This window comes from Pelophylax lessonae (genome assembly GCF_965119305.1).
Source record: "Pelophylax lessonae genome assembly, chromosome: 4".
Taxonomy (NCBI): domain Eukaryota; kingdom Metazoa; phylum Chordata; class Amphibia; order Anura; family Ranidae; genus Pelophylax; species Pelophylax lessonae.
Genome location: NC_138771.1, coordinates 266310245 through 266337457, shown reverse-complemented (window position 1 = coordinate 266337457; position 27213 = coordinate 266310245). Strand labels below are relative to the sequence as shown.

General features: G+C 40.1%; 1 protein-coding gene across 1 annotated transcript in view; it reads right to left on the bottom strand.

The window, feature by feature from the left end:
- The window catches only part of LOC309552602 (uncharacterized protein), a gene marked incomplete at its 3' end in the record, with an annotated part of 115933 nt that overhangs the window by 32017 nt on the left and 56703 nt on the right, over positions 1 to 27213 (bottom strand). The window contains exons 4-8 of the mRNA XM_082253545.1: positions 17429 to 17473; positions 14234 to 14278; positions 12460 to 12504; positions 10073 to 10117; positions 1965 to 1997 (exon numbers count right to left, since the gene is read on the bottom strand). Of these exons, the coding sequence (XP_082109671.1) occupies positions 1965 to 1997; positions 10073 to 10117; positions 12460 to 12504; positions 14234 to 14278; positions 17429 to 17473 (213 nt within the window). The remainder of the gene's footprint in view (positions 1 to 1964; positions 1998 to 10072; positions 10118 to 12459; positions 12505 to 14233; positions 14279 to 17428; positions 17474 to 27213) is intronic.

Sequence of the window (27213 nt, the reverse complement as noted above, 5' to 3'; positions counted from 1 at the left end):
CCCATAAAGGGTGGGGATAATATGTGGGGGTTGGACTCCAGAACCCCCTTTCTAATAGGAGGGCACCCAAATTTCCGCCCCCCCCCCCCCAAGGGAATGAAAGTGTTGCATTCCTATCTCCACCAACAGCTAAAATAATAATAATAATGCAAATGCACTGCAAAATAAACAAAATCCTTTTTTTGAATTCATGTTATTTACTATGTCTCCCATTGTAAATACACATCAATCATGATGTCAAGCAATATAATTCCATCCTCAATCACGGCATGCAGTGATGTTTATTCCTCATTTTTCATAGTGACCTGACACCTGCTGATGTCTACACGCCATCAAATTTGTCGATGATGTCACCAGGGATTCCTGGTGGAGAGTTTACAAAACAGCCGCACCAGGAATCTGTCATTTAGTGACGGGTAAAAAGAGTAGACGTTGGGCAGGTGGGTTTAAATTGCTAAATGCCATGACTGACAATACTGTACATACAGTACATTCTTAGATTGTAAGCTCTAGCGAGCAGGGCTCTCTGAATTCTACTGTATTGAATTGTATTGTAATTGTACTGTCTGCCCTTATGTTGTAAAGCACTGTGTAAACTGTTAGCGCTATATAAATCCTGTATAATAATAACATTCTCTGGACATCATAATCGATGTGGCTTTACAATGAGGGACATGCTCATTGCCCTCCCTTTCCTGGCCACCTAAGCTGCAGCCTAGATAAGAGTGTGGACATTTTAAGGGGAATCCCACACTATTACCCCCCCCCTTTCCGTAAGGAGTATACTGTAGTGTACTGTTCCATAACACCTTGTACGGGTACCTTTTCAGTTTATTCAACAGAACTACCACATGTAGTCCCTCCCCAGTCTTGCATTAGAGCAGGTGATCTCTGGGTGGGGAATACATGTGGTGGCTATGTGGAGTAAACTGGCGAACTTTGTCATCGATGTGTGGTTGTCTTCTATTTTTACAATGTGCCTGGAGTGCATACAGCTCCATTCCTAGCCTTTGCACGTGTCGTTCAGGGAAAGCTGAGAGTTTGTTTCCGGGGTTGGAAAACAGCATGCTATTCATCCCCAAGCATGGGTTTTAAAGGATTGTTATGTAGTTCCAATGTTGACCTTGACACTGAATGAAAAGACCTTCTACCTTCTGAACATCATTTTTTTTAATTATATACATAAATATTTCCTGCAGTGCCCAGCTCTCCATGCAATTTTTTTTTTTTTTTTTTTTTTTTTACATTAGCTTGCTTATTAGCTTTGAAAATGGCCAGACTTTATTATACAGACTTCACCTCCCTTAGACTGCAGTGGATACGCAAAGTGAAGAAATGACTGATCAGCACACAAAGAATTCCTCAAAAGGGTCCAAAGCTTTATTCCATGGTCACGTTATAAATATGTAGCAATGTTTGGGAGCCATGCAGGGCCCCTTCTTTAGGCAAGTAATGACTTGCCTGATGAAGGAGCCCTGTTTGGCTCTGAAACGTTGCTACATATTTAACATGTGACCACGGAATAAAGCTTTTGACCCTTTTGAGGAATCCTTGGTGTGCTGATGACATTTCTTCACTTTGAGTATCCACGGTTTCCAACCTATGGTCATTACAGCACCCAGCATCACTGAACAGCCGGTTATCTTGAATGTGTGCATGGGGAATATGGCGTTTGGATTAGACCTCAGTGGGGTGCAACACCAAGTTTGGGGTTCACAGACTTCATGCTGGATTTGACAAACCTCTTGCAAACTGAACCTAGACAGATTCACTCATTCCTAACTATCAAATATCAACTACTAGCAGTTTTGGAAATATAGTGTAGTCATGTTAGCAAAATAGAAATGCAGTTGTAAAAATCCTATATAACATTACCATTTATAAAACTAAATAAAAATAATTTTAACAATTAACATCCACAATGTTTTCTACTGTTTTTAAGCTGCATATTAGGTTTTACTTACCTTTTTTGACTGCTTTATTTCTGTACACTGTGTCTGTAAACAAAACATAGAATGCAAAGCTATTTTTACAGCAATTAATGTATGATTATTTTATCTACCGAAGTATAAGACAAAGTAGTAAAGTGTATTTAAACCCAAGAACCAAAACTTTATATAATGCAGCTTACCAGTTCTTAGATGTGGTGGCTGCATTAGTTTTCATTTTTAGGCACATTTTCAGCAAGTACAGAGAATACCTTTTGATCCTGCCAAAATAGAAGTGTCCTTTGTAAGTTCCTATGAATTCAACTGATAAACTACTAATTACCCCTCCTCCCATGTAATGGCAATGAAGAGAGGAAGACATGATTGTAGTCCTTGGGTGTTCATGTCTTCCTCTATGTATACAGTGGAGTGAGTGGGCGATGTCACCTTAGGGCAGGAAATGTGTTATTTGCAGGATCACCAGGTGAAAAAAAAAAAGGAAAAAAGCCTTAAAATTAACAAATGCAGCCACCACATCTGAGGACTGGTAAGCTACAATTTATCATTTTTCATTTTTTTTTGGCTACAATTTAAGCCGTTTAAAGCTGCACTGTGGGATAAACAAATATGTTGAGGCATATGTGTACCTATTTAAATCTCAGTGTACTTTGTGTATTTGTTGTAGATCTGTGCAATAATCTAGCATGAAAGATTTCCTTTTTTGCAGAAGATTCCTGTAGTAGAGACCAGTCACTGCTGCTGTTTCTCTTTTTGCACGGTGACTGATCTTATATGTAGTTAAATGCTGGCAACCTGTATTGAGTGGTTCTGAGTGACTACAGGCATGGAAAGCAACTGACTTTACCCATCACATCTCTGCATTTTGCCGTTATCCTTTATGGGGAAAGACATTTTACAACAGAAATGGTTTGTGCGGTTTTTCTTTCCCATTGTATCATGAGGAATGTATAAATCTGCATCAAATGATGTATATATATTTATTGGTACTGATTTATCTATATACAGCGCATCCAGAAAGTATTCACAGCGCTTCAATTTTTCTACAAACTTACAACCTTATTCCAAAATTGATTAAATTCATTATTTTCCTCAAAATTCTACAAACAATATCCATAATGACAACGTGAAAGAAATTTGTTTGAAATCTTTACAAATTTATACAAAATGAAAACAAACAAATTACATGTGCATAAGTATTCACAGCAAATGCTCAATACTTTATTCAAACACCTTTTGGCACCAATTACAGCCTCAAGTCTTTTTGAGTATGTTGCTACAAGCTTGGCACACCTATTTTTAGGCAGTTTCTCCTATTCCTTTTTGCAGGACCTCTCAAGCTCCATCAGGTTGGATGGGGAGCGTCGGTGCACAGCCATTTTCAGATCTCTTCAGAAAAGTTTAATCGGGTTCAAATCTGGGCTCTGGCAGGGCCACTCAAGGATATTCACAGAGTTGTCCCATAGTCACTTCATTGTTATCTTGGCTGTGTGCTTAGAAGAAAGAAAAAATAAAAGAAATAGGCGCTGCTGAGTGTGGCAAAGTGATTTTATTGTACAAAACTAGCATAAACTCACATGTAATCACATGAAAGCCGGTTTGTGTCCTCCGGGAACTTCCTGGTATGTAGCGCTTCCCTCTTCTGGCTCATTTCAGTTCATTATGGAGGCTACATATTTTTGCCTCACACACAACTACTTCATGTTTAATGAGGAATATTATCTACAGATAAACGGTACAGCCATGGGGGCCAATTTTGCCCTGTCATATGCCAACCTTACGATGGGGCATTGGGAAACCCACTATATCTTGAACAGTAATCCCTATACTCCACATATAGTATTTTTTGGTCAATATATCGACAATATGCTGATCATTTGGGATGGGGAGGCCCCCTTGGTTGATGAGTTCTTAGCCCACTGTAATAACAACAACATGGGCCTCACTTCGGTAGTTGATAAAAACCATCTAGCATTTCTGGACCTAGACCTATATCACGAAAACCAGCAATTGTTAGCGAAAAACTACACAAAGCATACAGCAGGAAATTCTTTCTTACATTATAAAAGTTGTCACCACCCACATTGGCTTAACAATATTCCGAAAAGCCAATTCTGTAGGCTGAGACACGATTGCACAAAAATCGCAGACTATAAGGAACAAGGTGAAATCCTGAAGAAAACGTTTTTAAAAAAAGGCCATCCCTTGGACCTTATTGAGCAAGCTTACTCCCAGTATGTTATGCCATCACATATAATTCATAAGAATCAGAGAGAGAACAACACAGATGTTAGGTTTACCACACAGTTCCATAATCATCACCGTCAAATGGAACAAGTGGTTTTAAAACACTGGTCACTATTACTTCAGGATCCACATCTTAGGTTACAGTTACCCAACAAGCCCAAGTTTACATATAGGAAAGCTTCAAGCATTAAAGCAAAGATTGCACCCAGAAATTAAAAACCCAAAAATACCAGTCGCCTTCTTTGCAATTTTTTAACATCACGGGCATGTACCAATGCCGGAAACGACGGTGCCTCACTTGCCAGTTTGTCACACATGGCCAAAAGGATTTCACTATCAAGGGAACTACGTATGGGATTAATGAGTTCCATACGTGTTCATCTGATTTCGTGGTCTATTGCCTGTCATGCCCATGTGGCCTACACTATGTTGGTAGAACCACACATGCATTGCGGGCATGCTTTGGTCAACATAGGCGGTGTATTAAAGAGGGCAAGGACATTCATAGTGTCCCTTCATAGTGCCCCTTCATTTCCTTCATCACCATGCAAAATCCACCACTGGCCTGCGAGTGTGGCTCATTGAATCTCTTCAGAAGGGTGTCCCTGTGGCAGAGAGGTTCAAGTGGCTCTGCCAGAGAGAAACGTACTGGATATATGCCCTGGACGTTCTCTCACCAGGAGGATTCAATTAGGAACTTGACATTAATACTATTTTGTAAAGTTCAGTAGTATAACCCCTTCTTTTTTCCCCTTTTTTTCCCTTCCCTTTTTTTTTCTCATGAAATGTTATATATAATGTCATAATTTATATGTTTTTTAAATAATTATTTTTATATAGTTACTCACGCATGATGATGGGTATTGAGTCAGTGTATGAATTACGTATTGTTTATTATTTTATTCCTTTGTATATTTCCAGCAGCATTGTTCTTATTTTCCCAGGTGTGGAATAATGGGTGCTTAATATGTTTTTATGTTTTATATTCATTTTTATTCATCTGTAATTTTATTACCAGTAATGTGTTTTTAAATACCAGCAATGCTGTAAGGTTTGGAGCCTTGGGGCTCTTCCTGATGTTGAGCGTCCCGCCTCCTGGCCATTACTTCCGCAGTTGGTCTTTAAATGTCCGGCGTTATGCCGGATTCTCTATTCATCTGATGAAGGAGCGTTGTGTGCATGCTCCGAAACGCGTTACATCATCACGTCTGTGAGGTCCATCTGTGAGGCCTCAGGTCCATCCTGTTCTTTCCATTGGTCTTTCCCCTGCTGTGTCATCTCCCAGCTGCTGGCCAGCCAGAAGAGGGATACGCTACACACCAGGAAGTGCCCGGAGGACACGCACCGTCTTTTTATGTGATTACATGTGAGTTTATGCTATCTTTGTACAATAAATTCTTTTTGCCACATTCCTTCTGTGCCTATTTCTTCTTTTATTGCCAGCGGGTATCAGCATAGTGTTACTGTGCATCGCAGAATGCCCCGATTGCCTTCTCCCATGAAGACTCTTGAATAGGGGACCTACCTCCCAGCACAAGCGCCCAACAATCTCTCAACAATCTCTTTTCTCTTTTTTCCTGGCTGTGTGCTTAGGGTTGTTGACCTGTTGGAAGATGAACCTTCGCCCAGGTCTGCGGTCCAGAGCGCTCTGGGGCAGGTTTTCATCAGGGATGTCTCTGTACATTTCTGCATTCATCTTTTCCATGATCCTGACTAGTCTCCCAGTTCCTGCTGCTTAAAAACATCCCCATACTATGATGCTGCCACCATCATGCTTCACTGTAGGGATGGTATTTGCCAGGTGATGAGCGGTGCCTGGTTGACGCTTGCCATTCAGGCCAAAGAGTTCAATCTTTGTTTCATCAGATCAGAGAATTTTGTTTTTCATGGTCTGAGAGTCCTTCAGGTGCCTTTTGGCAAACTCCTGGTGGGTTGTCGAGTCCCTTTTACTGAAGAGTGGCTTCCCTCTGGCTATGGGCCTGATTGATGGAGTGCTGCAGAGATGCTTGTTCTTCTGGAAGGTTCTCCTCTTCCACAGAGAAACGCTGGAGCTCCCTGTCTAAGGCCCTTCTCCCCCGATCCCTCAGTTTCACTGGCGACCCGCTCTAGGGCAAGTCCAGGTCGTTCAAAACTTCTTCCATTTACGGATGTTGGACACTGTGCTCATTGGGACCTTCAATGCTGCAGAAATTTGTCTGTACCCTGTCCCTTATCTGTGCCTCAATGCAATCCTGTCTCGGAGGTCTACGGACAATTCCTTGGACTTCATGGCTTGGTTTGTGCTCTGACATGCACGGTTAACTGTGGGACCTCATATAGACAGGTGTGTGCCTTTCCAAATTATGTCTAATCAACTGAATTTACCACAGGTGGACTCCAATCAAGTTGTAGAAACATCTCAAGGATGATCAGCGGAAAAAGGATGCACCTGAGCCCAATTTTGAGTGTCATGGCAAAGGCTGTGAATACATATGTACATGGTATTTTTTTCTTTTTTTCTTTTTAATAAATTTGCAAAGATTTCAAATTTAACTTCTTTCACGTTGTCATTTGTATTGTTTGTAGAATTTTGAGGAAAATAATGAATTTAATCCATTTTGAAATAAGGCTGTAACATAACAAAATGTGTAAAAAGTGAAGCGCTGTGAATACTTCCTGGATGCACTGTATAGCATGTAAAATGTGACTAGCCTTGTACCTATGAAATATGCTAATGTGATAGCTTATCTTGTTTTGTATATGGATTTTTCTATTTTTGTTTTCTCTGTAGATTTGTTTTTATGATTGTAAAGAAGCTCTCTGAATATACAAAGCCTTTGCGGGTCCTAAAGAAGTGGTATAGTCGAGAAACGCGTAGACTTTATCAAAAGGACACAGATTGCTTGTCTTTGTGATCTGTCCAATGTCTATTATGCTTTCTACATGGTTTTAAACTGTATTTAATAAAATCGTGTTTTAAAAACTTATATGTTCTGTTGAATCATACATAAGGGATGGGTATACTAGGGGTATATTTAAAGTCCTAAAGCCACCCTTACCTTTCCTTCACCACATATATTGGGATGATACCCTGAGTCACTGCATTAGTATATGTTTAATCTATATTCCATTCCACACTCATTTTCCCATTAAAATGCTACACAGACTATTTGCAGCACAATGATGATTTTGTTGCTACTTTCCAACGTTATATTTGGGGTTGTAAAATAGATTTAGGTGCAGACAAAATAGATTTATAACCTTTGTGGTTATTTAGGAATATATTTAAATGAAAGTTTTTGCTCCCTCTATTAGGTCTGCCTCACTGGCTGTGGAATTAGAAACCTCAAAGGTTGTGTTCCTATCTGTGACCCTTGGCTCAGTTAATTTCAGAGAGATGGTCACATTTTTACAAATGTGACCACTAATGTAACATTTTCCTGTATGTGTTTTTTTGTTAATTATGTTTCATTGTGGAGACTCTACTTTTTCGAATGCCAGTTGGTGCCCAGAAATTACTTTTTTTTGTATATTCAGTAAATGGCAGATTTTAAAGTGATAATGTACATCAGAGGTATGTGCTCTCTGTCCAAATGCAATAGGTTCTGGAGGTTATTACAAAAGTACAAACCCCAAATACTCATGCTCCAGGAGATATATTTTACTCAGAGGTGTGTGTCCAGACTGCTAAATAAAGTTTTGACAAATGGGTTTTAAGCACTTCTCCCATTAAACGAATAAAGGGGATGGTAATAGCTACATATTCATAAATGTTGTCCTTTTATCCCTCTGAATCATCTTGCAGACCCAGAAGAAAGATACGTGATGGTTAAGAGCACACTGTATGGGTCTCTCATTTTGTTTGCCAACATATATGCCCCTAAATCAGGCACATTGGCTTTATGGATGGCGTATTGCACAAAGTAAGTACATTTTCATCCAGGTTGTTAGTAGTAGGAGGTGATTTTAATGTGAACTTGGATCCTTTACTAGATACTACCTCTGGAAAGGTAACTCTGTCAGAGGTTGCAAGAAAACATCTTTGAACATCTTTTCAACAGTTAAGATTGGTGGACAGTTGGTGGGTCTTGCATGCTATGGAAAAGAACTATACTTATTTTTCAATGTGCACCAATTATATTCTCAAACCGATCTTTTTGTTAATTGATCAAGGTTACTTAGACAGAGGGTCATTAGTGAGGATTTACCCTATCACTATCTCATATCATACTCCAATAGAGCGTATTATAACCCCTTTTAATAAAGAAAGACAGTCTTTGACGTGGCTCCTTAATGAAAGTTTTTTGGACGACCCGGCTGTCACTGATAAAATTAGTTTTGGCCAAAGAAGGGTAGGACCTTACATTGTGCCAAAGCTATAGGCCAGTCTTTTTGCTAAATCCAAATATTAGGATCCTTGCAAGGATTTTGGCTGATAGACACAAAACATATTTATAAGTAATAATACACAAAGACCAAGTAGGTTATATCCCAGGCAGAGAAAGTAGAGATACATTTCAAAAACGATCTCCCTTAATAATTGTGTGGTAGTACATTGAACCCCCTGAAAAAACGAAAAAGAGAGGGTGCAGGGACCTAGTGCATTATCCCACAAATTGTAATTGTAATACCCTCCCATCCCCACTTATACCAATGGGAGGCTTCCCTTGGTTTGTAGATGGAGAAGAGCTAGCGTTCTTAAACACATGTTGAGGTAAAACAGAAATTAGTTGCTACAATTTTTTAAAATACTTAAAACCTCTTTCCACTTTCAGGAAGGAATGGGGGTAGATCCATTATGGATGGATGGAAACCTATTCAAATTCAAGATTTTTTAATAGCTTAGATAAAAAGCTGAGGCAGATGACATCCTTAACTTTTTTCAAAACCTTCTGTGTCTCAAAAGATCTAGCCACTAGGTTGCTTCCCATTTCCTATAAATTGCTTTTGGACTTAGCCTTACAAATTGTTCATTATTATTTCAGGGACTGGGAGAGGGAATTGAGTAAGACTCTGCTGGAAAGTGTGGTGGAGAAAATAACTAAGCTTAAAGCACATCAGTTCTAGAACACAGGAATCTTGCAATAGATTGGTTAGATTGGCTAGAATTTTACCATCTGTGTCAGCGAACTGGTGGAAGGGGTGTGGCTTGAAAGGGACCTTTTTGCATATATGGGGGACTTTTTACTGGATAATCCTCCACCAATTTTGTTTCAAGCTTCCCATATCTCAGTAGAAAAGTATAAAGGATCTTTTTGCCTTGTCTTTTGATTACTTGAAGGAGTTTATTACTCTTGAACTGGAAATCACCTACAACTCCATTAGTGACGAACTAGATAGTAAAAGTACAGGAAATTAGAAAGGCAGAATAATGGAGATATAGATGTAATGATGAAGTAACAAATTATATTGGGCGCCATGGATCGAGTTCACATCTTCTTACACGCTTAAAGGTTTGTTTCTATAGAATTGTAGTCTGACGCAACGATCAGACGCAACGATCATTTGCGTTAAGTTTATAACTAATTATAATATTTGTTAAAGAAAGCAGGTGTTTCTAATAGCGATGTCAATTTAATTTTTTGTATCCTTTGTGCTTTTTCTTTTATTTGTATGTGCTGTTTTATTATTTATATGGAAATACAATTGTATTTGTGTTACTTTATGTACAATTATATGTTTAAAAAACTAAATAAAGATTTAAAAAAACAAAATAAAAGTTTCTGTGTCCAGAGTTCAGAGTTTGAGAAGTATAATTTTGTAAACTGTAGGAAAATGTACTAAAAGATGGAGTTGCAAAATACATGATTTTAGGAGAAAACATTGATCTGTGTACTTAAACAAAAATCAAGATATACAGCACTAAATGTAATGTTTTATTTATCTGATATATCACCTACCCCATTTGATTGTTTTTTATTTTGTGACACTTTCCCGCAAATATTCTGTAAAATACAATGGAAAATCATATTTACATTATAAAAATGTGTTTGACTGCCTTGTGGGCTGGTACCCTAAGGAAAATGTCTGCACTGTCAACAATACTTAGCCTGAGGAGATAACTTACATCTTTGAGTCTAGGTCACCTATCAAACAATTCCACTATCCCTACCCACACTTACCACAGGGGCAACTCTATTATCTTTCCTTTTCGCATCTGCCTAGGCTTTCAACACCTACAGTCTATAGTTTTCCTCCTTAATAGAATAACATACAGGACACAGCTTGAGAGTTAGGTTGTTTTTTTAAAATGCTGTATATCTAGATAGTGGCAGATGCAGGGGATTTTTATTGCAGAGAAGATTACTGTCATCTATTTGTAAACTTTACAAGGTTTTGGAAGAAATATATTGATATCTGGACCGTTTAATGTAATACAAAGTTATGTAAGTGTAGGGAATTTACGTCAAGAATGTAGGGCAGTGGACAACTATGCTGTTCTACCAGAATGTAAAGTGCTATCAGAGGTTTTGGAGGTTCCTACAGAAAACCAATACGTTTATAAAATAAGCTTTTACAATACATGCAATCAGCTTACATAATTAGGTTTAAAACAGAAAATCCATCAAGTTTACCCAATAAAGTATATCATATTATTTTATTGTAAATGTAGAATCAAACTAAAGGGCATTTAGTTTGCTAATGCACCGAGTATCATAAACGACTGCCATTTGTTGCTGCTGCTGATTTCCAGAAACCTCTTTGGAACCACTTTCTGCCTACATGCATGTACTCATTTAACGGCTGCATGACATTTCTCAGTGAAGGCTGGTGACAACATGTATTGGCATAGCCACTTGCAATGCCCAACAAGAGTGCATATGAGAGGGGGACAACACTTTAACACAATTGAAAAATAGATACAAAATATTGACATCCTATAACACTCTAGAAGTGCCTAAACAAGGACCTTAATGGCATGATCACCTGGTATTCTTTTACTAAAAGTTCTAGATTTTAAAATATTGAAAATTACTTTTCAAATTAAATTACCATGGTAAAGCTTAAATTACATTTTAGTGATTGGGTTTATATATAATTTATGTGTATAAAGAAAAAGTGCGCTGGATAAAGTAGGTGAAAAAAGCAGCAACCTTAGAGCCAATAGGTGATATGAAATGAAAAAAGAAAATCAGGTGCGCTAAATTCACATATGTCACACATCAAGACTTGGGTGTGACACTATAATGAGTGACCAACCAACCTCTGCAGTGTGTACCTTGGTTGATGTGCACTAAGAGGGTATATGGTATTATCAGAGAGGAGCGCCGCGCCGTCATCGTTGGTCGCCGGACCGCACTGCAGGTGGTCTCGGCCTCTATTACTGGAATTGGTTTTTGTGATTTGAGATGACCGTCTAAATGTAAGTGCATCTACTTTTGTTAAATAAAACCACCCAAGGTACTGCACTATGGTCTGATTTATTTTCATGAGCCACAAGTTGAAGCCTCCATCCGGGACAATAGAGAGAACCCCCAGGAAGATAGAGGACCGGGATTGGGACATAATACCAAGAGTGAGACAACTTGCCCATACTTTGAGTGATCTGGTAAGAGGCCAATTTTGTCTGCACATCCCAAGGTGATCCCCGGGACCCCTAGGACACTACTGGGTTAATTATCCGCCCTTGACCTCTTTCTTATGGTAAGAGGCCAATCCCCATCAAGGTGGTGGAACCATTGCACCCTCACAGTTTTACCCAATACACGTTTGTGGACTGTATTATTATTTGTGTGGGAACTTGGGACTTGTGTACCCCCCAAGGGTGTATATACACTTTAGGTGGTTCACACTGGAGTTTTGGACTTTATTTTGTATTATTTGTGAAGCACCATTTGATTATGTTGTTATTATCACATTGAAAACTATTACTTCATCCATCACTTTTTATTTGCTAGCACCAGGGTATCTGGTAATACCATATACCCTCTTAGTGCACATCAACCAAGGTACACACTGCAGAGGTTGGTTGGTCACTCATTATAGTGTCACACCCAAGTCTTGATGTGTGACATATGTGAATTTAGCGCACCTGATTTTCTTTTTTCATTATATATAATTTATGTATAGTATATTGTGGAATTTCAGCTCTTACGGAATGGTAAGGCTCAAAGCCATCACATCTTATCCTTCCTCCTCTTGGCTATTATTTTGGCTTATTAAACAAAAAGAACTTTATAATGAATTCTTTTTTTCAAAACATCTGCAATTATTTATATTCTCTGAATATTTCAGAATATTTATTATCCTTGAAACTGTAGTATGTTAGTGTCTTGTCATAATTTACCTTTTTTCCTTTTCTCTTCTTTTCATTTTCTTTTAGGTAACATTTCTAGAAAAAAAAAAAACACAATATGATATAGATATTTTTTGTCTGCCTTAAGTAATATAGTAAAAGAAGTAGATTGCCTACAAACAAACGAATTAGGCCATTACATGAACACAAGGCTAAAAATAATAATGCTTAAGTGATCTATTTTAGAGCTTTGTCGTGTCCTTCGAAGCTGAACCCCAGACAAACAAATAAATACACAGTTAAATGACATATATGGGAACTTCCAATAGATTTTTAATTCTGTTAAGTTACTGTCAGACACCAGATTTAAGTCATTGATCTAATCAAAATATTCCATATTGTTAAAGTAAAAAAAATTGATTTTCCAAATTATTTACAATAAAATACTGAAAATCTTAATTGCATAAATACCATTTTTGCTGAAAAATGTCTAAATCAGCTGTAGTAAGACTGATGGTCCTCAGAAGTCCGTCAACTTTTTTATTTATTAGCAAAAGCCTATTACCACTAATACTACCACTAAAATGAATACAAGGATTACCCATGTATCCATTTAATGCAGTTGATTGAGAAATAAGACTTTGTTGAAGTGATCACATCACTATTTTGAAGTATAGGTTATTTATAATGTTAGCCCCCTGTAAAGCTGGCCATACATTGATCAAAAATCAACTGGTTCAGCAAGGACTGGTTGAATTTCTATCATTGTGTGGCCATCCCAGCTCAAAAGAAGTTGGTCGTTTTGATCAGCAAACAAGACCATGAAGTGCAAAATGTCACTGAATATTCATTTTCTGCATTCACACTTAGACTTCTTTCCTGCAAAATCTGGGCGCAGTCAGTGACAGTCAATACATTGCCTTAATGTAAAAACTGTATCAGGGCAACTGAAATTCATCAATGCTGGCTGACTATTGTTGGACGCTGCAGAGAGATGCACCAGATACTGAGTGCAAATGAAAATCAGCAGCAAAACACTTTTAGCCCTGTTAAACTCATTCAGTTTGTCAGAAACATTATGTGATAAAATACAATATAATCATTAAAAGTTAATTTCATATTTCTCAAGCTTCCTACGTGATAGTAATTTGAAATTGTATTTGTGTTCAGTTTGAAGGTTTCCAGGATAATCACCAAAGGTTTCTCAGAAAGCAAAAAAAAAAATGTTGTCCAGTGTCATCATTTGTGTGGTCCATCAGGACAACCAAAAGGGTTTAAGTGTGGCTGGAAAACCCTAAGTCTGTAATGTGTCTTATTACCTTAATGGTGTTTTTCCTCAAACAGAAAGTGGTGATCAGCACAATAAACACTTTACAATGGTTCTAAACGTTCCACTCTGTGTCTAAAACTTAAAGTAAATTTACATTTGAGGGTAGGGTACCTGCTTTTTTTGTCCCCAAAGACATTTTTAATGGAAACACCTGAAATAAAGGATGTAGCACACATTTTCGTGCATTTTTCTGGAATTTCTACTGAAATCTACAGGGCCAAAAACACCCAAATCTGCAAATCCGTTTGAAAAAAGGCTCCTGTACTTCTTGAGTGACCATGCTACATTTAGAACAATGAGATTTTTAATGTTGAACATTTCGTAGCTTCAAGTTACACAACTTTCAGGTGTGGCAAATGTGATCACGATAATCTCAGAAGACTACAGTTCAACTGAAGCCTCATAAGTATGACTCTAAATTGATGAATAAGGCATTTGAAAAGCAGGGGCACTTGAGCATGAAATGCCTTAGCCAATATTTTTGATGATGCTTACCTTCTTAGATTTTGCTCTACTTTCAAATATTCCTCTGCAACCTTTCTATAAAATATAGCAAAGATTACTATTATATTTATCAATATTATACTTTCAAAGAACAACTACATAATCAAATCCTACCCTTATTTGGTCTATGATAGCTGTACCGGATATTGAGCACCCTATTGTTCCCAGACAATAATAGGTCAGGTACCCTTATTTGTACTGTACATCTGACAATAACTGCACATTGCCAACAGCTTCTGGGCCACCACTAGGTTCCTGAGCCTCAGGATTTACACTGTTGTTCTACAGAATCCAAAAAAGAGTTATTCAATATTTAATTATGTACTTTTTTAAATTGTGTAATGATTGCAGTTTTATATCAATTATGGTCAATAACAGCAAAAATGATATATAAATATATATAATATATACAGTGTATAATCATGGCATTCAATGGATCCAGGCTGTGCCCTGGAGCCAAGTGCTGGAACTCTTGTTCCAGCACCCAGATCAGGTCTGTGCACTTACTGTCTGCTGGAGGGTTTTTCTGGCTGAGTGGCATATCTCTGCTCAGAAGAGGAAGAGCAAGTTATTTTTTCCCCTCTTCCACATACTGGAGCAAAAATGCATTATTCTCCCCACTTTACTCACACCAATGTTTTATTTTCTCTCCTCCAACTGATACAAAATATTATTTTTTCCCCACAGCTATTACAAGTGCACTCCCCCCATCCCCCTAACACCCATATTTAATTTCTCCCCTGACTAAGGTAGTTATTGTTTCAACAGTTGCTGTTTGGTTTCCAGCTATCTTAGTGATGTTTTTCCTTAAAGTGATTGTAAACCCATACATATACATAGTAAAGTGATTGTAAACCAATACATATACAGCACATAGTAAAGTGACTGGACTTGGAAGATACACAGATAAAACATAACATAAGTTGTTCCTGTTTATCTGCAGTCTTCTCTTCTCTACATTCGTTCAAAGTTACAACAATGTTGCAGTACTACCCCCCCCCCCCCATGTTGTCTAGGTAAAAACATTCTATTTGCTTTTTTGGTTCATTCCAGAAAGTGAGATTCCTTGTCATCTGTTGCACATTTTATCTGATGACTGTATATTCTATAACATATAAAAATCAATTCTTGATGTGGTAGAATTGATCATTTATTCCATACTGCATTAGGGTGTTTGGGCTTTTGAAAACTGTGAATCACCTGCTTATAAAACTTTATATGAATCACATTGATTTCTAGGGAGTTTATTTCAATGGAAATGCTTATTTTTATTCCCTTTTTTAATATTGGTATACATTTGTGCGGGCATTAGTGTTATCACACCTTCTGTTTACACATGTACTGCATCTTGCTTCTAGGTAGAGTACCCAGGGTTGCCCCAGGTCTTTCACAACCCTACAGAAACGAAAGAAAGAGAGTGCATGCGCCCCAGTGTAATAAATTTGAATATAGAAAAAGATAAAAAATAAATGCAAAATTTGAAAATACATGGACTTTGTTTTGTGTAGGGATATCAATATACAAGTCCCATGCTCATACATTGCGCCTCAGGTGGATGGAGCAAATATCTGCTGACATATACTGTGTCTGGTCCAGAGGATCACTGATGAAAGAGATAATCCAACAATTGCCAGAATGCCAGTCTACCACGTTGGCAGGTAGAGCATGCTGGGGAGTCTGCATGTGAACATAGATATAGACAGAGTCGGCGCTGCTAGCAGAAAGGAGGACAAATGCAACTAGTGATATAAGGAGAAGTGCTGATGACTGTTGCCAGGACAACACATTTCTGGTGCATGGCCCTCCCTTTTCAAGTCTAAAAGGTAGACTTGAAAAAGGGGGGACCATGCCCCGAAACATGTTGTCTATATGATTTTCAATGTTCAACTTTTTTAAACTAGGACACATGCGCTCTCTCTTTCTTTTGTTTCTGTTGATTTAGTGTATCTGCCCCCCCCCCCCCCCTCCGGTGGGTGAAGTGAGAGCCGCAGCTGCCATTGGATATGTTCATTTAGGTCAGTTTTGGTTTTTAAAGAGAAGCATTGAGTGACATAGATCTGGACTGAATGGACTGTGGATTAGTCCAGCCACTAGATATTTTTTTTTTCTCTTTAACAATCCTGCTAATGCCACTGGTGCATTTGGTTTTTCCTCTGGGTAGCTTGTTCAGCACAATTCACAAGCAGCACTAGGAAACCAGCAGAGGCAGAGAACATATATCAGAAAAGTCTGCACACCAGCTCTACATGAAGATGATTGAGTGAGTACATCAGCCGGGGGGGCGGGGGGGGGGTCACAGTTTGGCATCTTTGCCCCGGGCACTGGGTGACTTTGTCTCAGCACTGCATGCAGCAGCCAGCTACATATGCTGCACATTCCTTCAGAGTAGAACAGTGGCAATATGAGAAAACATTCAGAGTTTACATTTTTTTGAGTCTGGATAAAAATACCTTTTTTTCCCTGGTCACACATCCACGCACAGTGATTGAATGAAATAGATAAATGTAGAGTGGCAGGTGGGGCAGAGTTGTGACGTGTGCAGAGCTGGGCAGTAAGAGACAGTGTAATCTCCACCAGCACACCATGCTTGTATCTACCTGTTACTCCCAGTGCTGACATCAACTACAGGAGGGCAACAATATGACTGTTCATAGAAACGGCTGCATCAACTGATCGATTTCACAGGAAAGACTGTAGGTACCTTCCCAATGAAAAAACTCAACCCGTTTTTATTTTATGGACCAAAGAAACAAGTAGGGCAAAAATAAAGCCCTGATTCATAACAGGTATCCCATAATGCAACGTTTTCCCCTCTTTGGTTTTCAGCTTTAACAATACCTTGTTTTAGTGCATAAAAAAAAAATACTTGCTATTACAAGTCTATTTTTACATGAGATTTGCAAAAGCTGCAACCAAGGTCTGTTTCATGTGTGTCACAAAGTACACAAAGTAATCAAGAAATGGAAGAGATGCAATAGACTGTGGTAAAAGTGGATTGTTTTTAGAGTAGTGGGAGTATTATAGGTCTTATTTGTGTATATTCTGTTAAAATTCCTAATCTGAAAACATGCTCTGAGTCATTTACTCTGGAAATATGAAAGCCACAGGTTACAGAAGTGACATTCCAACCTAAAAAATATCACTGTTTGCAAAATTATATTGTAACTAGGGTGTTTCATCACTTACCTTCATAGGCTGTGTTGTATTTCTGAATATTTCTTGACATGCTTCCTTTAATATAAATGTGTACATCTGATTAGAATTTTAACATTCCTAGTACACAGTTTTATTGAAACAGTGAATCATTTCATTTTGACTTTAAGCATACATAGAATAATATTTTTTTTTCTAGTTCTTAGCAATTAATTGAACAAAGTTGAAATAATATAAATTTTTTAGCAATATGATGTCATTTATTAGACTGCAAATAGAAGTATGCTTGTGTTTATTGAATAATGAAGTAATAAATAAAAGGACATGTATTTGCAATATAAAAGATGATTTACTAGGCAAAGGTAATAGTATTTAAAGCTGGACTTTAGGCAGTCATAAAATAAACCAATTAATGCAGCTCTGTAGTTAATAATAAATCACGAAACATATACATTTTTTTCAATGCAAACAGTGGACTTTAAAGCTGTAATAAACCCAAAAACAAACATTTATTATATTGCAGCTTGCCAAACCTTAGATGTGATGGCTGTGATAGTTTCTATTTTCATCTGGTGATCCAGCCAGCAAGTCTGTTCTTTTTTCAAAAGCACAAGTTCTCCAGCAGAATTCATCAGTTTACTTTGATGAGACAATCCATTTACCAATGACACAGGTGATTAAAATGATTAGCTTTTATTTATTCATGTAAAACTTTATCCCAAAAGGAAAAATAAACTGTTGCTGTGACTTATTATAAAGTGTGAGCTGGAGTTTGGCTTCAATTTGTTATTGTATCTAAATCTGCTAATACATTTAACACGACCCTCCCCCCAGACTGACAATGATGCTGTCTGCTGTGCCTCCTGTTCTCATTCATCCAGAGCTGTGTCTTACTAATCCAGGAGGTGAGTTACTGTCTAGATCACCAAGTAAAATAGAGGGAAAAATTATGAAGAAAAGAAAACTGATGCAGCCAAATGTTCCACCCATAAAGCCATAATTTGACTGCCACATTTTTGCATCTTGATTCCAACCATTTGTAATTACTCCCAGGCTTCAAAGCAAAGCAGGTCACTTGGTTCACTGCAAGCATACCATAATGGTAAAACGTAAGGGGTAAAAAAGACAAGATAATAATTAATTCCCTTTTTACACAAGTAGGCATTACAAGGTATCAATATATTCTATATATTAATCTGTATGTATTCGATATTGTATATGTTGAACTACATAAGGAAAAAATATAAATAGATTTAGTTAAATTTATTAAATTTTTTACTTTTCTATTTTTTTAAATTATTTTATATCTGTTTTATTTTTACATTTTTTAAAAATGTATTTACTACTGGATTGACAGAGCATTTGAGATTGTTGAAAAAGTGATTGCAGAAGAGGCTGTTTGCCTTCAGACTTTTTCTTTCTGACTAAACCCTGTATAGCCCCTCAGAACAGAACAAGCCAGGAAGGGATGGTCACTTCTCAGTTGTGTGTGCAAATAAATCAGTGTACATGTATGTACATGTATGTGATTTAAAACATCTGGGTAACAATGACCATAATGTGATTTAATTTAACGTAGGTTGCAAACGCCAAATGCATACTGGACAGACAAAAACAGTTTCTTTAGAGTGCAAAATGTCCAACGCTGAAGGATGCTTTCCATGACTGCAGAGGGGAATATTGTCATCAAAGAATACAGAACAGAATTAGGAATGTTTCAAATCAACTAGCAAATTGGATCATGCTTTGCTGGGGTGTTTTGCCTTCCTCTGGATCAACTGTGGGTATAGGATTGTGTATATGGGATTGTATGGTTGGGTTTTCTCTACTGTTATTGGTTGAGCCGCATGGACTTGTGCCTTTTTTCAACCTCACTAACTACTGTGTGTCACTATATGTGAACACATAGCAAAATATTTTCCTATGTGCAATATATTTTAAAGGCTAAAAGTATAACCAATGTGGCCCATGTCCAATGTTTTAAAAAAAAAAAACATTAAGAATAACAAACAAGCATTCAACAATTATAAAAACAAAATAACACTTTTTTTCATTTAAAAGTTGCAAAGAATATAATAAAATACGTTAAAAAGAAAATTAAGATAGCAAAAATGCAAAATGAATGACAGGTTTTGAAAGAAATTAATAAAATCTTAATAAATATAAGACACCACTATAGACAGCTAGCTTTTCAAACGTAATGAATTTATAAAAACAAGCATCATATAAAGACATAATCATAAATTAAAGTACATTCGTAAAAGATCTCCCCAAGGTTCCTCTATCTAGTCAAAAGCAAACTCTCAGCTACAAGTAACATATATTTTCATTAGAGCAGGCAGACTAAAATACAGCAATTAATAAGCATCAGTACCCATGGATAGGAAGCAGAAAAAACCTTTAACTGGTACATGGACACTCAGGATCAGGTGGAGGTGGAAATCAACGTTTCAAAGTAAAGACTCCTTTCTGGAGTAAGGTGTTTCTGAGTGTTCTAGTAGATTATAGACTTAAAAAACATGGAATCTCAAGCTACAGTTTCTATAGCAAGTAAAATACTTTTTTTGTATTAAAAGAGGTATAGACTCCACAGAGAGAGACATAACCTTTAACCACTTGACCCCCAGTAGGTTTTACCCCCTTCAAGACCAGACCATTTTTGCAATTCAGCACTGTACTATTTTAAAAAGCAATTTCTCGGTCATGCAACACTGTACCCAAATTAAATTTATAGATTTTTCTTCACACAAGCATAGTTTTCTTTTGGTGGTATTTGATCATCGCTGGGTTTTTCATTTTTTATTATATAAATTTAAAAAGACCAAAAATGTTAGAAAAAAAACAACGCTTTCTACTTTCTGTTATACAACATATCCAATAAAATCTAATTTCTTCATAAATGTAGGCCACAATGTTTTCTGCTACATGTTTTTGGTAAAAAAAGTAATTAAATAAATGTATATTAATTGGTTTGTGTGAAAGTTATATGATCTACAAACTATGGTGTATATATATATATATATATATATATATATATATATATATATATATACACTGGAATTTACACAGCTTTTAATGCAGCTTTGGATTTCAAACTGCCTCCAGTCCAGTGTGCATGAGGCCTATAACCAGGACCGCTGATGGGGGGGGGGGGGGGGAATTGATGATGAACAACATTTTCAGAAATCTTTCTCCAGCAGCTGAAAGCTGATCTCTCCCCCTCTCCCTGCTTCCAGCTTTTATCTGCTGAGAAAGAATCAGTTGTCCCTCGCTAATCCCCCTCCCTGTGTGGTCCCCCTTCCAGCCCTGGCTCTAATGTTAGCTCTGCTCTGGAGTTTGTTATCTCTGTAACTTTGTTTCTCTCCCTGCAGTGCTTCCTATACTCCTTGTCCCAGCCTGTATATTTTTTTAATCTCTCTCCCCCCTTTGCTCTGTCTTCCTGACACAGTCAAGCATTCCCATAGGGTGAATAATTTTTCTCTTACACTGGTTCCATAGCTCCTTTTATCTTTTTCCAGTGCAGTTCAGTGTGCTTTATGTAGCTAGGCTTCCCACTCCTCTCCCCCAGACTGGTTCCTGATCTATGCAACTTTGCTTCTTCTCCCCTACACTGTCAGTTCCCTCTGCATTCATGTTTTAACTCCTTCTATTTAACCATTTACTAACTGATCTGGCAGTAGTAAACTCAATTTTATATCTTTTATCTACAGGTAAACCCATAATAGGGCTTACCTGTAGGTTCAGTGAACATCTCCTAAACATAATAGCCGGTGATAGCACCTGTGCATGTGCACTGTGCTCTCAGTGGATGACATACCATCCATTGAGAGAGCTGCGCTGTGACCATGACACCCACACTCATGCATGTGAGTGCAAAATACCCTGATTATCAATTCCACCGGCAGGTGGTGCTGTGCTGCGGACTGGTGCAGTGCGGGAGCAGAGGCTGAGCAGCGCGGGAGCAGAGGCGGACGTGTGAGAGGAGAGCGTGTGTGAGCGAGTGAGTGTGTGTGATCACCCCCCCTCCTAAGAAGAGCGGCGGCGGCGGCAAGCAGTGCAAACCCCCCCTCCTGAGCGGCGGCGAGCGGTGCGAGAACCCCCCCCCTCTCCTGTGAAGAGCGGTGTGAGAACCCCCCCCCTCCTGAGAAGAGCGGTGCGAGAACCCCCCTCCCCCAGAGGTAAGAGCGTGGTGTGCGGGCAGCGAGAGGTGAGGTAACCCCTCCTGCAAGGGCGGGCAGACAGAGAGAGGGCAGGGGGGCAGAGGAGACGCAAAATACCTGACCTGGCCATTGGCAGGGAGAGGAGCTGAGGGGAGACTGATCGGCAAGTGACAGAGGAGGGAGGCAGGAGCCTAAGCAAGTGTCAGGCTTAAAGGGACACACACACACACAGGACTGGTGACTGAGGTTGAACACTGAGGCTCAGTGAGTACCTGGTGAGTATCCTTGCGACTGGGAGTGTCCTTGCGACTGGTCAGTATCTTACCACTGGTGAGCATCCCTGCGACTGGTGAGCATCCTTGCGACTGGTGAGTATCTAGCGACTGGTGAGCATCTTACCACTGGTGAGTATCCCGGCGACTGGTGAGCATCCTTGCGACTGGTGAGTGTCCCTGCGACTGGTGAGTTTCCTTGCGACTGGTGAGTGTCTTTGCGACTGGTGAGTGTCCTTGCGACTGGTGAGCATCTTGCGACTGGTGAGTGTCCTTGCGACTGGTGAGTGTCTTTGCGACTGGTGAGTGTCTTTGCGACTGGTGAGTGTCTTTGCGACTGGCGAGTGTCCTTGCGACTGGCGAGTGTCCTTGCGTCTGGTGAGTGTCCTTGCGTCTGGTGAGCGTCCTTGCGTCTGGTGAGCGTCCTTGCGACTGGTGAGCGTCCTTGCGACTGGTGAGTGTCCGTGCGACTGGTGAGTGTCCGTGCGACTGGTGAGTGTCCTTGCGACTGGTGAGTGTGGTGCGACTGACTGGGCTGTGCAACTGAGTGTTGGGCAACTGAGAGTGATGTGCAACTGACCGGCTGTGCGATTGTGAGTGTGGTGCAACTAAATCAGGCTGTGAGACTGTGAGTGTGTGCGACAGGAGTGTTGTGCGACTGACGGGGTGGTGCGACTGGGAGTGTCGTGAGACTGACCGGGCTGTGAGATTGTGAGTGTTGTGCAACTGAGTGTCAAGTGAGTGTAGCGGAACACCAGAGGGTGAGAAGGTAGCGTTAGGAAGCCAGGAAATAGCCACATAGGATAGACTTAAATTACTGAATCCCCTTCAGATTAGATAGTAGGTACAATGCCCGGCGGGTGTGGAGATGCGACTCGGTGTACATCTTGTAATATGTATGCGTTCCTCAGACATGTGATCGAGGGCGAATACAAATGCGCAAAATGTAAGCACGTTGCTTCCCTGGAAGCTCAGGTCCTGAATCTAGGGAAGCAGCTGGCAACACTGAGACGAATGTCCATACCGGAGGAGAGCCAGGATTGTACCAGTCAGGTGCAGACAGGGGTCTGCACAGAGGTGGGCGGAGTATTGGAGGTGCAGGCATCAGAGCAGAGTAGAGGGGTGACAGTTAGGAGGGGTAGAAGGGGACAAGGCAAGGAGGCTGATCCTGGGCTGGAGCACCCCAATAGATACGCCCCGTTGTGTGATGTTGGGGAAACCAGTCAGGGACCAGCATTGCTGGAGCAGAGGGACGCCCCTAGCTGCCAGGGGAAGAACTCCTCCAGTGAGGCTGGGAGAAAGGGAAAGGAAAGACAGGTGCTGGAGGTAGGGGACTCAATTATTAGAAGGACAGATAGTGTAATCTGTGACAAAGACCGTGTGCGCCGAACAGTCTGTTGTTTGCCTGGCGCTCGGGTTCGGCACATTGCGGATCGGATGGACAGATTATTGGGTGGGGCTGGGGAAGACCCAGCTCTCATGGTACACGTGGGTACCAATGACATAGGCAGAGGAAGACGGAGAGTCCTAAACGATTTCAGGGACTTAGGCGCTAAGTTGAGGACTAGGACCTCCAAGGTAGTATTTTCCGAAATACTACCTGTACCTCGAGCCACACCAGAGAGGCAGCGGGAGATTAGGGAAGTTAACGAGTGGCTGAGGAGCTGGTGTAGTAAGGAGGGTTTTGGGTTCCTGGAGAACTGGGCTGACTTCTCAGTCGGTCACCGGCTCTTTGGTAGGGACGGATTGCACCTAAATGGGGTGGGTGCAGCCGTACTGGGTGAGAGGATGGCCAAAAAGTTAGAGGGGCTTTTAAACTAGGGAATGGGGGGGAGGGTGCAGATGTAGAATTAGCCAGTGGAAAGCAAGTTTCAGAGGGCAGAAATGGGGGCATTAGCGGTAGGGTGTTCGGAGCTCCTATACCCAGGGTGGGTATGGGGAAAAATCAAGAGAGCAGCCTAAAAACATCAAATGAGGATAAATGTAACCGATCAAAATTAAGAGGTTTGTATACCAATGCCAGAAGCCTGGCCAACAAGATGGGAGAACTGGAGCTGCTGATGTTTGAGGAGGACTTAGATTTTGTGGGGATAACTGAGACTTGGTTTGACAGCTCTCATGATTGGATGGCGACCATTCAGGGGTATTCCCTTTATCGCAGAGATAGAGAGGGTAAAAAAGGGGGAGGGGTATGTCTGTATATTAAGAACAGCATACAGGTAAATATGAGGGATGATATTAATAATGGAGCTATGGATGAGGCAGAATCCCTATGGGTAGAGCTTCAAAGGGATGGCACGGCGGGGAAGGTAATATTGGGCGTATGCTATAGGCCCCCCAACCAGAGGGAGGAGGGTGAGGCGGCCCTCCTTTTACAGATAGGATTGGCAGCAAGGATGGGAAATGTCATTATAATGGGGGACTTTAATTATCTAGATATAGACTGGGCAGAAGGAACCGCGCATTCAGCCAAGGCTAGGCAGTTCCTAAATGTTTTGCAGGACAATTTTATGGGTCAGATGGTGAATGCACCGACAAGAAACAATGCGGTACTTGACATACTGATTACCAACAATACAGAGCTGATCACGGATATAGAAATACGGGACAACTTAGGAAACAGTGACCAAAGGTCAATAAGTTTGAGTATTAATTACAGTAATAGGAAGCAGAGGGGTAATATAAGGACAGGAATTTCAAAAGAGCCAATTTCCCTAAACTGCGCTCGCTGCTAGAAAATATCAATTGGGATAGAACCCTGGAAACAAAGAACACGGAGGAAAAATGGGAGTGCTTCAAGAGCATACTAAACAGGGGGATTGGCCAGTGCATTCCAAAGGGAAATAAATTTAAAAGAGCAAAAATAAACCCTGGATGGCTAAACTCCAACATAAAAATGTATATTAGTGCTAAAGAAAAGGCCTTCAAAAATACAAGACTGAGGGGTCATTGGCAGCATTTAAGCATTACAAAGAGTGTAATAAGAAATGTAAAGATTAAATCAGGGCGGCAAAAATAGAACACGAGAGACATATAGCGGAGGAGAGTAAAAAAACCCCAAGAAGTTCTTTAAGTATATAAACAGTAAGAAAGCGAGGCCAGAACACATTGGCCCCATAAAAGATGATAAAGGAAATATGGCCACTGAGGACAGAGAAAAGGCGGAAGTGTTAAATCATTTCTTCTCTTCAGTCTACACAAAAGAATCGGGGGGCTACACGAACCCAGCTTGTAAGGCCGAACTAAATAATACACCTCAGGAAGTGCCGCCATGGTTAACAGAAGATAGACTTAGAGCTAAACTAGAGAAACTTAACATAAATAAATCCCCGGGACCGGATGGCTTGCACCCGATGGTTCTTAATGAGCTCAGCCAGGTGATTGCCAGAACATTATTCTTGATCTTTAAGGATAGTTTACAGACGGGTATGGTGCCAGCTGATTGGAAAAAAGCCAACGTGGTACCAATATTTAAGAAGGGGCCGAGATATATCCCGGGTAACTATAGGCCGGTCAGCCTAACATCTGTAGTCTGCAAAATTTTGGAGGGGATGTTAAGGGACCACATACAAGACTTTAGTAATAAAAACGGTATTATAAGTAGTAATCAGCATGGATTCATGAAAAATCGTTCTTGCCAAACCAATCTATTAACCTTCTACGATGAAGTGAGCAGCCACCTAGATAAAGGTAAGCCTGTGGATGTGGTGTATCTGGACTTTGCAAAGGCCTTTGACACCGTTCCCCACAAACGATTACTGTACAAACTAAGGAAGGTAGGTATGGCCCATAAGGTGAGTACCTGGATAGAGAACTGGCTCCAGGGGAGAGTACAGAGGGTGGTGATTAATGGGGAGTACTCGGATTGGGCGGGTGTGGAAAGTGGGGTCCCCCAGGGTTCTGTCCTGGGACCAATCCTGTTTAATTTGTTCATAAATGATCTAGAGGAGGGGATATCGAGTACAATCTCAGTATTTGCAGATGATAACTGTGTAACATCACAGTTTGGCCAAATGACTGAAGCCCAAGAAACCAGAGAGAAGACCAGACAAAGATGGAATCCCTCTTAGTAGTGACAGCACACCATTGAAGAGATCTGTTTTTTTTTGTTAGAAAAATATAATTAATGGCTCATTCCCACAGGTACTCTGGCTGCGTGAAGTAGGGGTTTGGGCTGGAGCCACCTGTCATTCTATGGGGATGCAGCTCCTGTGTGAACACAGCCGCAGGCCCTTATTGGACAGGTGTGAAGTAGGAATGATCGAACGGTTTGGGTCGACCATCGGTTCGACCCGAACATTGACTGTTCGAAATTCGGCCGAATTTCAAACTTTTTGCTGAAAAAGTTCGGAATTCGGCAACCAGAACCGACCAAAATGCAATGGGACAGGAACTGGGCTTTAACCACTTAAGCCCCGGAAGATTTTACCCCCTTCCTGACCAGGGCCTATTTTGCGATTCGGCACTGCGTGACTTTAATGGACAATTGCGCGGTCGTGCGACGCTGTACCCAAACGAATTTGACGTCCTTTTTTTTCCACAAACGGAGCTTTCTTTTGGTGGTATTTGATCACCTGTGTGATTTTTTTTATCATACACTATCAACAAAAAAGAGCGTAAATTTTGCAAAAACAACAATATTTTTCACATTTTTTTATATGAAATTCCCCAAAAAAAAAAATGTAAAAAATCAAAAATTTTTTACATTTTCGGCCAATTTGTTTTCTGCTACATATGTTTGGTAAAAAAAAAAAAATCGCAAAAAGCGTATTTTGATTGGTTTGCGCAAAAGTTATCGCGTTTACTAACAAATGGAAAGATTTTTGTAATTTTTGTTGTTTTTTTTTACGCGTAATGACGGCGATCTGCAATTTTTTTTGCTGTACTGCGACATTGCGGCGGACAGATCGGACCCTTGACTCACATTTTTGACACTTTTGGGGTTACCAGTGACATTTCTACAGTAATCAGTGCTATACATATGCACTGTTACTGTAAAATTACACTGACAGTGAAGGGGTTAACTTTTTTTGAGAGGGAGGGGCTATGTGTGTCCCTAGGGGCGTGGTTCTAACTGATTGGCTGTGGCTTGAGATGTATGAACAGTGATCAACGGTTCTACATAGTAGAACCGTATGATCATTATTCATACACCGGGGAGAATGACAGGCGGCTTGTTTACATTAGCCGCCTGTCTTTCTCCCTCTCCACCGACGATTGCGAGTGACCGGCGGACGATCGGGTCCGCCGGTCACACGCGCGGGGGGGGGGGGGTCCGTGACCACTCGGGAGCGGGAGCGCGCCTCCGGGGGAGCATGCTCACTCCCTAGACCCTCACAGGCTAGCGACGTAGTACTACGTCGCTCTGCCTCTGAGGGGCTGACCG